The sequence below is a fragment of the Ambystoma mexicanum genome, chromosome 4p (assembly GCF_040938575.1).
Source record: "Ambystoma mexicanum isolate Mex_15411 chromosome 4p, UKY_AmexF1_1, whole genome shotgun sequence".
Classification (NCBI taxonomy): domain Eukaryota; kingdom Metazoa; phylum Chordata; class Amphibia; order Caudata; family Ambystomatidae; genus Ambystoma; species Ambystoma mexicanum.
In genome coordinates this window covers 658,286,115-658,303,510 of record NC_090927.1, presented here as the reverse complement: position 1 = coordinate 658,303,510, position 17,396 = coordinate 658,286,115, and the positions used below count along the sequence as shown (strand labels likewise).

The following is a 17,396-nucleotide window of genomic DNA, read 5'->3' as shown; positions in this document are numbered from 1 at the left end:
TAACCTCCCTCCATCCTGTACTCCTTCTCCACCCTCCTCAATGACCAAGAGGGCATGTATGCAGGATGTTCTTGCCCCGTACCTTCTAACTGTCTCTTTCCCCAATACATGCCTCTTACCTTGCCCATCTTTTCTCTTGCTTTCACTCTGCACTTCGGTCTCCCTTTGACCAACACTATCCTTCACACACATTCACACCTTCCTGTCCCAGTTTTCAACCCCGGATTACCTCTGAGGTGCAGATCCTCAAAACAAACAAAAAAACATGCGTCATGACCTTTGACGCTGGAGCAAATCACAGGCCACCACCCTAATCCTAACCTACAAATAGTCCTTGCTGTCCATACCTCTTCACTAGATTGTTCCAAGTCTTCCAAACCTGCTTTCCTCCCTTCAAAAACACCCCAGCAAGCGTCCTTCTACTTTTCAAGCTTCGCTCACACATCCCAAGACAATATTCATTGTGTCCTCCCTCTCTGCTAATGACTTTTCTCACTACCCTTCCTCTAAAATCTCTACACTTCCAGACACGCTCACACCATCCCCTCTCTCCCTGCCTCACCCAACTTCTGTCCTCCATCTCTCCCCCTAACCTTTATACTCTTGACTAGTTCACCCTACCTCTCTTTTTGAATAAGCACCCACACTTTGCGACGCCAACACACATGGCACTCTTTTCAACACACGTGTTCCTCAAATGGTCAAAGATTTAGTCCCAATCACCTTCTCTTATGTCTCTGGGCCCCTTAACCACTATCTCAAGCGTCTGTGAATTGCCTGTGTTTTTGCCTGTGTTTTTAAGTACCTTTAAAAAAAGATACCATTGTGCTTCTTTTTCGGATGCTGTGTCTAAGAATTAACACTGCACATACACTGGTGAGTGTATAGGTGCCGGGGCCTGTTTGGCATGATGTAGGAATTTTTAGAGAGCTACGTGATATTTATCGTGCTTACAAAAAATCGTACTTATTTTTTAACTGTATTCTTTTAGTTTCTTTTCTTGACCCACGTGCTGGCACACACTAGAAAACAGAAGATGAGTTAATGAAGACACATAGGGCCTCATTATGGGTCTGGCGCTAACCCTGCTGGTGCTACCAACGGGTTGCTTCCAGACTCGTAATAATTTACAAGCGCCTGACTTCCGATTGCCACCAGACTATTATAAATCTGGTGGCCGGGAAGTCAGGCGCCGGTACATTTGTTAATCCCCATTCCCATAGAGTCCTACGGGACTCTATGGGAGTGGGGACACGGGAGCAACGGCACCAATGGCAACTGCCAGGAGTTAAGGCCCCTACCAGCATGTTTTTCACTAAAGCACCAGTACCATTACTAATGGTGCTGGTGCTTTTGGGTTCGCACTCCCTTTGAGTCCTATGGAACGCCATGGGAATGGGAACTTACCATAATGCCTCCTCTTCTGATATCCCAGTAGCACCGGGATGTCAGGCAGCGGTAACGGTAATACAGGGGTTGCCGGCACCCCTGTATTATGGCCAATCTTGTAATGAAAGCCATTGTGGTCTGTAAAGTACTTGACCACAGTGCACTTTTTAAATTGTGTGATCTAGGGTGCTATAATAATCATTTCAATGTAAATAATTTCCTCAATCAATATCTTTCTAAAACATGGCTCACATGGACTCAATAGTGGAAGAACCAATCCATTCCTAATAATAAGTTTATAATTGTAATGAAGGTAACATTTAATATTCATAACTTAATTCCCAGCAACTTCCACAATGGGTTACAGGTTGAGCTGATTACAGCTTGAAAGATGTAGGGATACTTTCTGTAAAAACAAAAAAGTAGCTGTATATTTGGCAACAATTCTAGTAATACAGATTTTATTTTATTTTTTTCTCTTTCAACCATTGCTCTACTTGAATTTATAAAGACAGAAGTCCCACTTTTAAAGATTGATTAAAGTATGTTGAAATAAAACAGCACACATTGAATTTAATTCATGGTCTGTCAGTAAATATGAGTTATTCTTTTGAAATCCGAGTTCATTTTTTAAAAAAAAGGTCACCCCAATTCCTGTTTTCAGCAAATTCATATTAAAGCACATAAGCACACTACCAAAATAATACCAGTGGATGTACCCCATTAAAAGACTTCTGAAACTGAAAAATCAATTCAGCCTGGGAGTGACGCCAACATGTTTAAAAACAGAAAACGATGTTTTGCTTGTGAGAGGCTAGCGATGCTCCTTTTCCAGGCATGAAGATGAAAATCTACTTCGATTTAAGCACAAAAAGTAGGGGGAGAAATAAACAAATATAACAAGTCTCATATGTTGAGGTCAGGAGCGCAAGACTAGGGGTGGGTGGGATTTATGTACATTTGATATGAGGACTGATTGTAGATCAAGGTATTGCAGAAGAAGCAGTCTGGTTCAAGAGGAGTGGGGGTGGGGGAAGGCAGGGCAAACCCAAGAGGAAGAACAACAAAATCCAAATATGGGACTTGAACAAGTTCCAGATCAAGATGGAATAATAGTGAGTCGATGGCAAGAGCAGAAAGACAACAGGAGAACCAAGGCCTGGGCGGATCAATTTCAGGGGCCAACAGATAAATCAAGGAGGGGTGTTCACAAAATCCAGGGTCAAAGCAGCAATGGACTGTGCAAATACATTCTAGGTAGCAGACTACACCACCCAGAGATGGGGAGCAAAATCCAGTGAGGAGAGGGGGTGAAATGGCCACAGAATCCTCCAATGGGACCCGTGAATGATCATGTCTGAATACTTAAAAGAACTGGAGGAAGTTTGAGTTTAACAGTTGAGGACAAATCCAGTTCTGCTAGGGCATGAAGGCATTCAGTAAGAGATGGACAGTGTAGACTTCCAGAATGGCACACAACTTTCCTACACACTAGAGGACATCTATCTCCTGTTCTGTCAATGTGACAAATCAAATTCCGCGATACCAGTGGTACAGGGGTGAATATTGGTTTCCAAACCATCAATCAGCCCCACACCTCTAATGCACCAGAATGGATCAGAACAGATTCAATTAAACAAGCATACCATTAAAATTATAAACCTCCTTGTCCACTTTTGGTAATGTGGATGGAACAACAGGCTTATCTCTTATAAAGGTTGTGGATCGTTGGTTATTTGCAACACACTGAAAATAAAATTAATACCCAATGACAAAAGAAGTGTTAGGTCAAGGTTGTATGGAAATATCTACTTTATTATTATCACAAAAGGCAGTCTAATCACAACTACTAAATACAACCCACCCTGTAAAAGAATGCAGAGGTCAGACAGTTTTGAGGAATGGAAATGGATGCACTATGGATACTGACAGGAGAGTAGTCGCTATGGTTAATAACCACACCAGTTTGTTAAGGTTTCTTGGCTTCAGCACAAAGGCACAAAAGGGTCTTCAAATGTCTCGAGGGTCCTTCTGGGAAGGATCGGGGGGACATAACCACAATTTCCCTTTCGCTGCAGGTGTTCTTGGTGCTCGACAGGCTAGAGTCGGCTTCAAGGCACTTTTCAGGCTTCTGCGACAGAGTTTGTGATGGGAGTCAGCGGCTGGTATCAAGCGGCTAGATGAATGTCTGCAGGCTGGCCTTCACTGCGACCAGGGTCAGGAATCGTTGTCTCAGTGCTGATCATCAGTTCTTAAGGGCTGGTTGAGATTTCTCTGGGTTTCTTTCAGCAACTGCAGCTTGACAACGGTCAGAGTTGCAGTTGGTTGTGGAATGAGGAACTCGACTGGATCGAGAATGTCCTTTAAGGCGGATGGCGGTAGATGCTTGTTGAGGCACTTCTCCCAGTTTCTTCTATGGGCTTGCATCGTGCTTTGAGGCAGATGGCCCAAAGCTGAGGCGTGTGTTGCAGACAGCTGCCTTGTCCTTGGTATCGGGTTCAGAGATCTTCTGACACTTCCTGTCCAGGGAGCTTGCTGCAGTCTATCAGGGCACACTGTGTGCTGGGTGGGTACCAGTTCTGAAGTGGCTGGAGGGTCCTCTGAGTTCTTTTTGTTCCTCTGTTTGCTGGGAGACGTTAATGGGAGGGATATTGCTTTGGATGTCCTGGCCTTCCTTCACCGGTGGAAGCTGTAAGGTAAACTGTTCCTACAGCCAGGGTCCAAGAATTAGTTCTTCTTTTTACTTCTGTGAAGTGTTCAGTTGATCTGCTTAAAGAGGGGCTCCAGCCCTCTTTTAAAGTCAGGTGGGCCACAGTGATTGATGTAGTCCGAGCCTACCTTAGTGAAATAATCCTGCGGTTCCTACCAACATGCTTCTGTCAGTGTGAGGTCATAACCAGAGTGGTTTGCAACAGGCAAATGTAAAGGGATGAAACAGGAAAAAGGGGTGTCCCAGAACTAATTTGGCAGAACCCTTCACTCAACAGAGTTATCTCAGTGGTCACTCCCTTGTGTTAAGTCCCTTTGTGGTTCCTGTAAAGCAGCATGTCCCCCTTGAAGATTCAGAGAGACCATACTATCTGGTTCCTGCAAACCACATTCTCATACTTTGTGAATGGAGTCCCCCTAGCAGGGTGGGCTTCTGTAACAATAGGCACAGATATGTCAGTTCATTGTCATTGATACTGAAAGGTTGTTGGGTTTCCTGTCTCCTTTGTTAACCTCTGAAGTACCGCCTGTTGGAATGTTAATCACTGCCATCGACTGCAGGGCCTAACAAGAGAGCAGGGCGGTTCCATGGAGCCTTTGTTAGTTAATCAGGCTGACCATGGCAGTGCAAAACCAGTCCTCCCCTACCTTGGGAAGACATTGTGCTCACCTCTGCTGTCACATTCCAACTTAATATGGCAGTGGTGGACTGTGCCTGTAGGGTGTGTCCATGCCAGAGTACACAGTGTATGTGTTTGTTGTGGTGTGATAATATTAAAATGTGTGTGGATTAGCCAAAATATTTTCCTGAGTTTGGGCTACCATCATCCATTTTTTGAAACATTTCAAAAAAGTCCATGTGAGTCCAAGCCATGCAGATGGTTCAATTCCTCAAAGTAAATCAATATCCTGCCTCCTTAGCCGCACACTACTACATGAATTTGAGGTTCAGAGTGTCATTAAGTCCCTTGTTACCTAGCATTGAATGGTAAGGAAGCTAAGGAGGCAGGGCACCACCACACACTGCTGTCAACTACTAGCATGATGCTGGGCCCAGGGGTGTGGGGAGGATAACCTGATTAAACCCTGCATGTCCCTTACAGGGCACACCACTTGGCAACATTAGTAAGCAAAGTCCATTTAAGATCTAAGCATTGCTATCCATACTACACTGCCAAACATGTATTACAGTTAACTAACCTATATTGTAAGAATGGGGCTATTTCCAAGATGCAGTGAAAGACTAGCCTGGTGAGCCATGGCTGCAGACATGCAGCTTAAAGGGTGGTGTTCCAGCCGCATGCATGCATCATAGTGTTACTGTCACATGCGTACGTCATAGAGCAAATCCAGGATGGCAGATCAGCCTCTGTTACACTCAGTTTGAATGTTTAAGTGACCTTGTTGTCCTTCAAACCTAACAGCTGTGATACACAAAAGGGCCACAGGCCATGAATCACTCACTGAAAAATTGACAAGGTGGGGGAGCACACCTCAATGTAAATATATCAATGAAAAGGAAAAGAAGATAAATGTTTGTGTTCGGAGACAGAGGACAAACAAGCAGGAGCCAATTTGGAACCAAAGTTTGGGAGCAGGAAAAAGATGGCCAGGAGAGGGCAGGGAGGAGAGGTGATTGGAAGATAAGAGGGGGAGTTGAATGTGAAGGTGGAGGAGGGGGGAAAGACTAGTATGATAATTCAGGTAGTAAAGAAGCAGATAGAGTAGAAGGTTTCTGAAATTCACAGGCAGGGAGGAAGAAGGCTGAGCATTGTTAATAGAATGACAAGCTGGTAAAGGGGTTGGATGGAAAAAGCTAAAACAGCAGAGGAAGTGAGAAGGTTTTAGTACGTGTACATGATGTAAGAAGAGTAAGGCGGACATCATTAAAATGAGGTGGATGGCGCAAGGATACAAGAGGTGAGAATATAGAAGGAAGAACATCAAACGAAATGGTGAACAGGCCACGATCAATAGAAATGGCAGTAGTGAAAAGATCATCCTTACCTCCTTACCTCCATCTGTGATGGACTCTGTACGTTTCATCTTCCACTCCCAAGTCACACACTCAATCCCCATTTCATTAGGTAGGTTCATATTTGTGAATTGTTCCACCCACATATTGCAGTGATTGTATTCACCTAGGTGTGCACATGCCACGTGCCAGTGGAGTAAATCCTTTGTGAATTGATATTCCTGTGATTTATATTTTAGCACACAGTGTTGAATTACATTAACATTCAATTTAGAGAACATTCAAAATGTGAAACTCATCGAGCACTTCATTTTGATACTTATCCAATGTCAGATTTACAATCTAAATCACCAGTTTAGAAAATGCTGTGTATATGGGACACCCATTTGGAAAACAACCTCACAAGTACAGATAGTACAGAGGATGCACTTGTTTTATCTGTGTGACTTCTAGAAATGTGCAGGTTACGCTAATCACAAAGGTGGACTGCACATTTCTTGGAGCTTGGACACCCTCACAGATGAAGCGCTGCCCATCCCTATTGCCTACATTAGGGTCATGAGACCACACAACACAAAGAATTGCCTCAAATCTTCTTGAAAGTTGTGGAAAAATATTTCACAGTGACTGCCACTTGGTGACATGTCATTGGAAAATGGCCCAAAAAAGAAATTATTTCTATCCCTTCTTGGCAGCGAAAAAATGTGTGGCAGCAGTGGTTCATAGTCACCCACGGACAAATGCATGAGAGGGTTAGAGTGGCTGTCCTACGCATTGTGCAACCCCCTTTGCAGGAGCAGGGAGATGCTTTTGTTCTCTTTACATCTCAAAGAGAATCCCATTTGCAGAAGTACCCCTTTTCACCCAAGACTTTGTAGAACTGTTCAAAGAAAGATGTCATAGCACATGTTGATGAGCAAATTCAGGTAGAATCAGTGGTCCAAGTGAGCGGGAGCGGCTGAGAGCGGTGCTCCTCTACATTTTTAAATTAAGTTTTAATGTTCCTATACTTTTATTAAAAAAAAGAAACTGTTCCGGATTACAGTGTAGGAATAAGTTGAAACTTGCACTTTCAGTGCACTATACTGAGTGTTCCCTTAAACAGCAGGTACATGTGTTTGGGGGTTTGTAGTGTGTGTGGGAGGGGGCATGGTTATTGGGTTTGTGGAAAGTGGGTGTAGGTCAGCAGGGAGAATAGCGCCACTACTTTTTTTTCGTACACTTCGACCACTGGGTAGTATTGGTGGTTGTGAACAACATATGCAAGCCCAAGTGAAGTAAATGCACTAGTCTATACCATCACATGCACCAAAGAATTGTTCAGAATCGGGCCCTCACACAAAAGATGTGTTTGTGAAATGATTACTAACAGCATATCATAAGATCTCTCACCTGAACACCATCAGAAGCAGGAACATAACTTGCTCTTTTAAAAGTGTCTGTGACATTTCGGAGAATTTCCACTGAGATCAGAAGGTCCCCTGCATAGAAATGCTTCCTCTGAGTTAAGTCCAGTAATGTCTTGGTTACTTGAGCCATCCCTTCGGCTGCCACTAGTCTTTGTCCAGTTTCAATATACTGCTTTACCTGTGCCAATCAAACCATCAGAATAAATATCAGAAACAACACAAAAATCTATGTATACATATATATGATTCATAAAGAAGCAAGACGAAAATTGAATGCAGTATGTTAAAAAAGAAACATGGCAGTAGGCAACGAAAATGAAAATATTCCTGGCACAAGTTAAGGTGTTTTTGGCAAGTAGTCTTATCATTGGTAGTGGGAATTCTGAACCAGCCTGTGAATCAAAGCAGAGGCAACAACTGCCAACATTGTGCACTTTAATGAGTACATTTGTGACTTTAACATGCACACAAAAGTGTCAAAGGCCCTCCACTTGCCAGGCCAGTTTCTGGCAGAAAAACACATTAGCAGTATCGGCCATGCTGTATTTCCACCCAACAACACAATGGGACTGATTTACAAAAGCGTTTTCCTATCGGAAAACTCCATTTAAAAACACTTTGCAAATCAGGCCCATTGACTTGTCTCTCGTCATTCCAACATGTTTTGCAAAACAGCCTCATGCAGAAATGTCTAGTGCAAGGAATTATGCAACTTCACACAAAGAGATATTTTGGCTTCTCGCTTTTTTAGCAATGGAGCCATATTTGCTCTTTGCAATGTCAATGCGGTACGGTTGATGTCTCCCTCATGGCAGCATCCTAGGTGGTCATTAAGAATTGACTTGTGGAGGCCTAGCCCTGGTTTTATTTTTCTATTTGACAAACAGCAGGATTTAACAACAGAATAGGGTGCACGCGTTACACCCTGGCCTAATACAACAGGCATGAAAGATGTACTTTTGATTGCTTAAAAATAAAATCCTGTTTGAACCACCCAGGTCATTAATATTGTGAAAATTGATTAAACATCTGTGCACAATTTGACATGGATGGTGTGAGAGCATTACATTGAGTTGTCAAAAGGTGAGATGTTACACACCATTGCAACATTCACCCTTTTAGTGCACTCAGGGCATTAAATGAATAGTAAAAAAAAATGTGTCCCAGCACTCTAGGGGCCTAATTCACAGAAGCATTTTATAATGACAAAAATCCATTGGAAAACGTTCTGTGAATTAGGCCCTAAATCTCCAGGCACATGGACTGAGCATGTTTATCCTTTATTGGTTCTTTAAGTATGAACTCTCCTTACTTGTGACCAGAATGTGCAATGTGTAACCCTTAGTTTGTTTATAAACTAATATATCAGTCTACTAACAAGTATTTTTTTTACTTTGCATGCCTTACCAAGTTAGGATTCAGAGGATGAGGTATTCCCTCAAAAATACCCATACTGTACAAACCCCCTATTTTCTTTTCTTTCCGCTAGTTCTGCCTTCCCGTACCTATTACCAGGAAAATAGTGAGAAGTACTTCACAAACATTGAAATATGTGAATTTAGTTTTGGTTCCTCGAGGTAAATACAATGTATATTGCTAGCTGTGCTTTGACTATTAGTCCTTCTCTCTAGCTTCAATTTAGCTCCTCTTTTTTCAATGTTCTATTTCTCTTTATATGTTTTATGATCACCCTGAAACGATTTTGCCCCTGGCGAAAATCCCACAACAAAGGGGATTGAGACATATAGGGCCACGTTTTAACTTATATGGATTTTACCGTTTTATATCAATAACATGTACTCTTCTGTATATTGTTTGTACACATGTGTGGTATCTGTTAAAATTGGATTAGCACATGTATTCATACTTAGGTGTTTGCAGACAGGCTTTGAAACATTTGTTGTATAGGTTGACTTTACCTTTGTCTTGATTTCAATTAAATGTTTTAGACTGAGTTTTTTTTTCAGATTTGTTTCTACGATATACATACACTTTGTATCGCATGTAAAAACCTTGAAGTGGACTTTGAAAGAGAGAGTTTATTTTGTCCGTATATACTGTCTCTCAATACTTTCCTGGCTGATAGTACTTGTTTTGGCCTTATATTTAGTTATATAAAATGCCATCTATACCATGTTTTGAGGATGGAAATTCACTGGGGGGGTTCTGAAAAGTTTAGACTTGCACCTATTTAGACAAGTGTTGTTTGTAAAAAAAAAGATGCATTATTTGTCAGCTTTCCTTTCCTATATTCTCAAGCCAGTGCACAGAAGGAACCATATGCTGCGTGAGGCAAACATATACAAAACACATCCTGGATTCTCTACATGCAACCTGAATGTCTAGTGCAGTGTTTCTATTGATATTATCATATAATACTATATAATAAAGGCCAGATTTATGTTTATCCGAAGCCGTACTGCCCACTTTGCCTGTTATCACAGCTAGCGGGAGCTGTTGCCTTACGCATACAGTAATAAGACTTCAGATTCAGCTTCATGGGGAACAAAATGTGTATTTCAACAATGATAACATACAATTAGCTGCAGAAAAGGCCCAAGACAGGGATACCACTGTAACAGCATAATTCAAGTTGCATACACTAAGAAAATGTATACATTTAAAAACATTTAAACAGAAATTCATTTGATTAAGCACTATTTCTCTAACAAAATAAATTACTTTTTTTAGTGTACTTGTATTATGTAAGCATTATTTGTAATATTTCTTGGTATGAATTATATAAATAATATTCTTCATGCATGTTTTAAACATTGTTTGACTCCAATTTACTTTATTTTATGAACGCGTGTCTACTTCGAATCATGCCGTATGTGAATTGTATTACTCTGACATCCCTCAAAATTATATATTTATGTCCAAAACCTATGAGTGCAATTCAAGACAATGAGGAGCAGATACAGCAATTGGCTGTGTACTATGTTGAACTTTTAAATAATTCTGTGCGATTTTTTTTTAGGTTATTGCTCCTCCACCTTAAAGGTGCAAGATCCTATAAAAATGCTATTTTTCCTATTAACATAAATTACGTTAAAATACACCACATAATATATTGACACTATGAAAATGTCTTCCTTTATGCACATTAGCCCATGTACACAGTTGTTTACACTAGTTATTAATAAGCCAAATAATGAAATTCTATAGTCCCGTGCTGAGGGCATACATTAGTTATGGTCCCTAAAAAGAGAGTTGTATGAGTGCTGCAAGGGTGTCTAATAAAGTTTATGGGTGAATAAAGAATGTAAAGAATATAAGTGCTAATTTCTTTGGAAATACAATAGGGTGAGTTACAACTCCGGTGGTAGCAGTGCTGGCAAAACCGGCAGGCTGCAGCCAGAGTTGTGATTTTTTCTGTTGCCGCTCCACGGAAACACTGGGAGATTACGACCCTGGTGTTTCTGGAAGTCAGTAGCCGGAAAAATGTAAATTCCCATTCCCACTGAGTCCCAGAGGACTCAATGGGAATGGGTATGAGGGAAGCAACGGCACCGTTAATAACGGTGCCTGTGCTTCCCAGAAAGTCTGAGGGCGGATGCCGTCCCGCACACCAGGCCAGACCTGCTGGGCGGGTGCCATCCCGCAGACTCGGATTGTGCCAGGCCTGTAACAATGGTGCTGATAGGCTCACTGGCACCGTTGTTACCGTACCGGCATGCTCCTAACGAGGTCCACTGTATGAAAATTAGCCTGTTAGAAGGAATACAAAATTAGATAATGTAGTAATCACAGACCACATTTGTAATGTGTATATTTGGTTGTATACAAATATGTGCTTAATAAAGCGCTTTGGATTAAGGCGCTATATAAATAATACATCATTATCATTATCTAGCTACCTCATAACTTAAGTTATCACCAATCACATGGTGCCTGCCTGCACTTCACAAGAATCAATTCTTCTGCAATGCTGACTCACCCCTTGGATTCTTCTGAGGCCAATACATTGAGTACAATTAAGTGGGCTTCTAATGACACCTGCTACTAAAGATGGAAGCAGTCCGTAATGTACACAAATAATAATAATTATTATTATTGCAATTATTATTATCATCATATGTGGCAATTTGATAGATGGGAGTACCAGCTTATAAGACGTTTTGCTCATTAAGATGCATCAAAAGGCAGGTGATAGGACATACAAACTGTAATGGAAAGAAGGCACACAATGAACCAGCTGAGGGCTCTTTGGCCTTGGTCTCATTGTGGAACATGCACTGCAAGCCTGTGTCGGGGTTTTGAGCATATGAGGGCCGATTCACTAACACTGACTTACTGCAGACACATAGAAAACACTCAGAGACTGGTCGCTAGATGAAAATCCAATGGGCAGAGCAAACACGTAAAGGAGGAAAGAAATTTAAAGGAGCGACTAACAATTCAATAATCACTCTATGCTAAATAGATATCATTATTTAAATATTTAATCTGGTGAGCTAACGCTCAAAGTCGTATCAAAAATACTATCTTTGTCTAAAAAAATGATCAGCGAAAGGTACAAATAGTAAACAATGGGCCTCATTACAAGCATGGCGGTAGCCGTGCCTGTATGGCAAGCACGGCTACCACCATGCTCGCTATCGGCACCGCCTCCCGCAATTGGGCAATAACCTGCCCATTATGAGATGAATGGGCGGTAATTGCCCATTCGCGGGGGGCGGTATTGCCGGGCTCCCGATCCCCATTCTGCTCAATAGGGCAGAATGGACGTGGGGAGCATTCCTGCGCCGTCACTGTTGATAACGGTGCCAGTGCAATTACGAGTTATGCTTGCGGGTACTGCACAGCACGCCAGGTAAGACCCGGCGGGCTGTCATACCATCACTGCCAGGGTCATAATGAGGCCCAATGTATCTATCTCTTTACTCTGTTAACAACTTAATTGCCAGGAAAAAAGATCCTAATGGCATTACCCATGCACCTAGGATGAGCAATCTCATCCTTGGTACTTATTAAAGTATCACAAAGCACGCCTCTTTAAATATACCAAATCAACAAAAAGTTAAACATACTCAAAATTGATCAGTGGAGCATGAAAACCATGACATTACAATTATATAACAAAAAAATACCACACATTTGGAACTTAAACCAGACAAGTTTTAGCAAGCCATATTGTCGCAAACCATGGACTGGTGACATTCATCTTTGTGACATGCAACGCAACCCCAAGGAAATCAAAACGGAAGTCCACGGGTAAAGACTTTTGCAATAAAAAAGTCAGTACCACCTTCAAAAACCCCACCATTCCACCTGGATTGGAAACTGTCTGAAAACTATTCTACATGCATTTCACCAGAGTTGGACAAACTTTGTCCAATTTGGGGCCTGTATTACTTAAAAAATCGAAACACCATCTGCAAAGATCCAACAAGTGACGTAGGTGAAGCCAGGGTTTCAACATCTTAGAATGCTTTTGATCAGGGTTGTCCAACTCCAGGCCTCAAGGGCCAGAATACTCACAGGTTCTCAGGATATCCCTCATTAATATTCATGAGAAAAAATGTGCATACATTTAGAATCACTGTATGCAAATGTATCTCATGGCCATTAATGAGGAAGAGTCTGAAAATACAACATGTTTCCAACCCTCAAGGCCTGGAATTGGACAACCATGCTTCAGATTACCCATTGACATCTCCTCATCAGAAACACCATTCCTGTTCACTTTAGGAACTGTAATCCCTTTAGTCATCATAAAATTGGTGAGGAGCATTAAAGCAAATGATCAGCTTAACTCATTATTGCATTTGTCTGCCAGAGTTCAAGGGAAGGTTTTATTAACCCATCTAGAAGAATGGGGTCGTGGTGAACAAGTTATTTCAGAATTGGAGGGCGGTTTCTTGAAAGGGAAGGAAACTGTGGATCAGGCCCTTTTGCTTTCAGCGTTGATAGTGAACTCTGTTAATGTTAAATAGGAGACTCTCCTATTTACACAGGGATGGAGGGATTACCTCATTTGCCTAGAATCTGGGGGGTAGTACAATTGAACCTATGTTAGAGGTCTATAAAGCTACAGCTCGAGGTGCAGCCAAATACAGTTACAAACTATAGGGACATATATCGATAGAAAGATTATGTTTAGCTGAAAGGACATTTCTAAGACAGCTACTTCAATTTCCATCTAATACCCCAATAATTCCAATGTATATTCTGATAATAGTGCACGGGTGTGACTTGATAACACTGGTACAATGACAGCTCCTATGGATGTGAACAGGGGGGTCAGACAAGGTTGCATCCTGGCTGCCCTCTTGTTCAATCTATATCTAGCTGACCTTCTAGAAGAATTGCTGGCTGTAGAGGGATGCTCTGATAGCTTGGCCCCAGACACAATGGGTATCAGGTAATAATATCCCTATATATATGGTCACCATATATAATGTCGCCGGGAAAAGGGTGTGGCAACATTATATAGGTGATTAAACAATTAAGAAATGGGGTGGGCACTGCTTTGTTTCTACTTATTCACTTTTCTGAAGTCAATTGCGGGGGCTCACCCTTGAGCCTAGGCACTAGGCTCTGAAACAATATCCATACAATAGGGCTGAACAACTTCCAACCCTGGGTGAGCTCACTCTCACTCCCCTCAACGGGTTTCAATTCATTCTCATTAGTAATTTGTATTTCTTCATTAAGTAATCCACCATTTCTGTTGTAATATTTCCAATATTTCAATTGTTTATTTATTCCTAACCAATCAGTGTTTCAAAATTATTGCCAATGCATTTCGGACATCCGTCCATCATCAGGGCTATCAACACTATTTGTTATCAATCAATAATATTTACAACACCATGACCCATTCCCAATGATTCACCCAAACGTGAAATCGTAAAGTAAATGCATGCACATACCCGGTTAAAGTTGTGTTCCATCATGGCGTTCACATCAATACAACAAGTCGAAAAAATATACAAAAAACATCCATTATAGATCATTGTTAAACCTCATTTCACAGTATAATATCATGATATACTTAACGCTTTTCTACCTGTTTGGCTTTTCGTCCCCAGAGTATATATTCACCTCTGTTGCCGGTATCCTTATCTAGCGCGTATCCTCTGAAACAGATATTTATATATATGTATAACTACTTCCTTATCTGTGGTCCCCCTCCTTCAGTATTCCCACTTAACCTCCTCTTCCGTTGTGCTTACCTTTACTCTCCTGCTCTTCGTACGCGACAGCTATTCCAAAAGCAGCTCTCGCCACTCGTACTAACATTTATCAACACTACTCATTCCCGCGCATGCGCGCCGCTGCGTGCAATGCCGTAATGTGTTTCACTAATCTCCTCCGCGCATGCGCGAATGTGTCTTTTCAACTCTTCAGAAATATTATACATATATCAGCTCGTATATTTATCTGTTATTTCACTGAGTTCACTGTTAGGCAGCGATTAGCTGCCTTACGTCCCACAGGGAAATTAACCCCTGCGGGATATACTGTGAACTCCAACATTAGACACATTATTACAATTGGCTCCATTATTAAGTAGTGTTAAACTGCCTTAAATTCCACAGGACATAAATTCCAGCATTTTTATCAGTCAGTCAACTGGAGTACACTGACCAATGACATGCGAGTTGAACATTTGTTCAGGGAATTACCAACTTTTGCGTACAAGAGGAGTGCAAACTTGAGAGACAGATTGGTTAAAACGAGACCTGAAAAGAGAGCATTGGACACATTGAGAAAAGGAACTTATCCCTGCTTGCATTGCAGTAATTGTAATTTTATAACAAAAGGGGATATAGTTGATCACCCTCGTACAGGTGAAAAAATAAAACTTAAGGGATATGCGACATGTGATACCTCGAACATAATATACAGTATTAAATGCCCGTGTGGCATCTACTATGTTGGACAATCTAAGAGACCTGGCAAGTTGCGATGGAACGAACATAGATCGTGTATTCGGAATAACAATCCGAATTCGGCAGTAGCCAGACATTGGAACACAATGAAGCACAACATCAGCCAGATGAGGATTCAAGTCTTGGAGGACATTAGACAGAACAACGCACATGAGGATTTGGGAAGAAAATTGAATCAACGAGAATCGTTTTGGATCGACCGGCTTGACTCCCTGAGACCAGGGGGCATTAATGAGGAGTTGAATTTTATGTGTTTTCTATGATGAAAAATATGTGTGTTACATAAGAAAGATTTGTTAAATGCAAAGAAAAATCATGACTGATAAAAATGCTGGAATTTATGTCCTGTGGAATTTAAGGCAGTTTAACACTACTTAATAATGGAGCCAATTGTAATAATGTGTCTAATGTTGGAGTTCACAGTATATCCCGCAGGGGTTAATTTCCCTGTGGGACGTAAGGCAGCTAATCGCTGCCTAACAGTGAACTCAGTGAAATAACAGATAAATATACGAGCTGATATATGTATAATATTTCTGAAGAGTTGAAAAGACACATTCGCGCATGCGCGGAGGAGATTAGTGAAACACATTACGGCATTGCACGCAGCGGCGCGCATGCGCGGGAATGAGTAGTGTTGATAAATGTTAGTACGAGTGGCGAGAGCTGCTTTTGGAATAGCTGTCGCGTACGAAGAGCAGGAGAGTAAAGGTAAGCACAACGGAAGAGGAGGTTAAGTGGGAATACTGAAGGAGGGGGACCACAGATAAGGAAGTAGTTATACATATATATAAATATCTGTTTCAGAGGATACGCGCTAGATAAGGATACCGGCAACAGAGGTGAATATATACTCTGGGGACGAAAAGCCAAACAGGTAGAAAAGCGTTAAGTATATCATGATATTATACTGTGAAATGAGGTTTAACAATGATCTATAATGGATGTTTTTTGTATATTTTTTCGACTTGTTGTATTGATGTGAACGCCATGATGGAACACAACTTTAACCGGGTATGTGCATGCATTTACTTTACGATTTCACGTTTGGGTGAATCATTGGGAATGGGTCATGGTGTTGTAAATATTATTGATTGATAACAAATAGTGTTGATAGCCCTGATGATGGACGGATGTCCGAAATGCATTGGCAATAATTTTGAAACACTGATTGGTTAGGAATAAATAAACAATTGAAATATTGGAAATATTACAACAGAAATGGTGGATTACTTAATGAAGAAATACAAATTACTAATGAGAATGAATTGAAACCCGTTGAGGGGAGTGAGAGTGAGCTCACCCAGGGTTGGAAGTTGTTCAGCCCTATTGTATGAACATTATATAGGTGACCATATATATAGGGACAGGGGCAGCAGGGTTGCATGGGTGTCTCCTGGTCTCCTTGAAAAACAAAAAAAGCATTTGACGGTTCCAGGGGTGTCAATAATGTCCCTGCAAAAAACAGCAATTTTTCAGCAATTATTTTGCATGGCGTTATTTTTGAAGGGACATTATAACCTGGAACGACACATTGAGAGCCTACTTTATGCTGACCAACTTGTTCTGTTGGACCGCACAATAAGAGGAGCCAAAACATAATTCAAGTCACTCATTGAGTTTGCAGAACAAAACGATCTGGTGTTCAACATGAATACGACCAAAATCATGTTAGTATCAGGTAGTGGGCCTGCTAGAGTAAACTTCCAGATTTATTCCCACAGAGTTGCGTATGTAGATAGACACCCCTACTTAGGAATTGAGCTGAGGGCAGATGGGGAAAACAAGAAAAGTAAGGCAAGACAGCTGACTTGCTTGATCAGCAATTTTGCGAATCAGTCTGCGAGATACTCGATTGAAGGTATCCTCAAACTGAATAAGCAAAGTTTCACACCTGCTATATTATATCGTCCTGAAGCTTTAGATCTCACATGGTTTAATGTAGTGTAGGGAATTTTGGGACGAAAACTGTTGCACCTGTCCCCATCCTCCCCAGTGGCCTATCTCCGCCTT

The 17,396-nt window shown here is 41.3% G+C and overlaps 1 protein-coding gene across 7 annotated transcripts in view; it reads right to left on the bottom strand.

Moving 5' to 3' along the window:
* ADGRB3 (adhesion G protein-coupled receptor B3) overlaps window positions 1-17,396 on the bottom strand; it is a 1,879,974-nt gene that overhangs the window by 970,010 nt on the left and 892,568 nt on the right. For all 7 annotated transcript variants that reach the window (XM_069606193.1, XM_069606199.1, XM_069606200.1 and 4 more), the window contains one exon: window positions 7,466-7,660. In XM_069606193.1, the coding sequence (XP_069462294.1) occupies window positions 7,466-7,660 (195 nt within the window). The remainder of the gene's footprint in view (window positions 1-7,465; window positions 7,661-17,396) is intronic.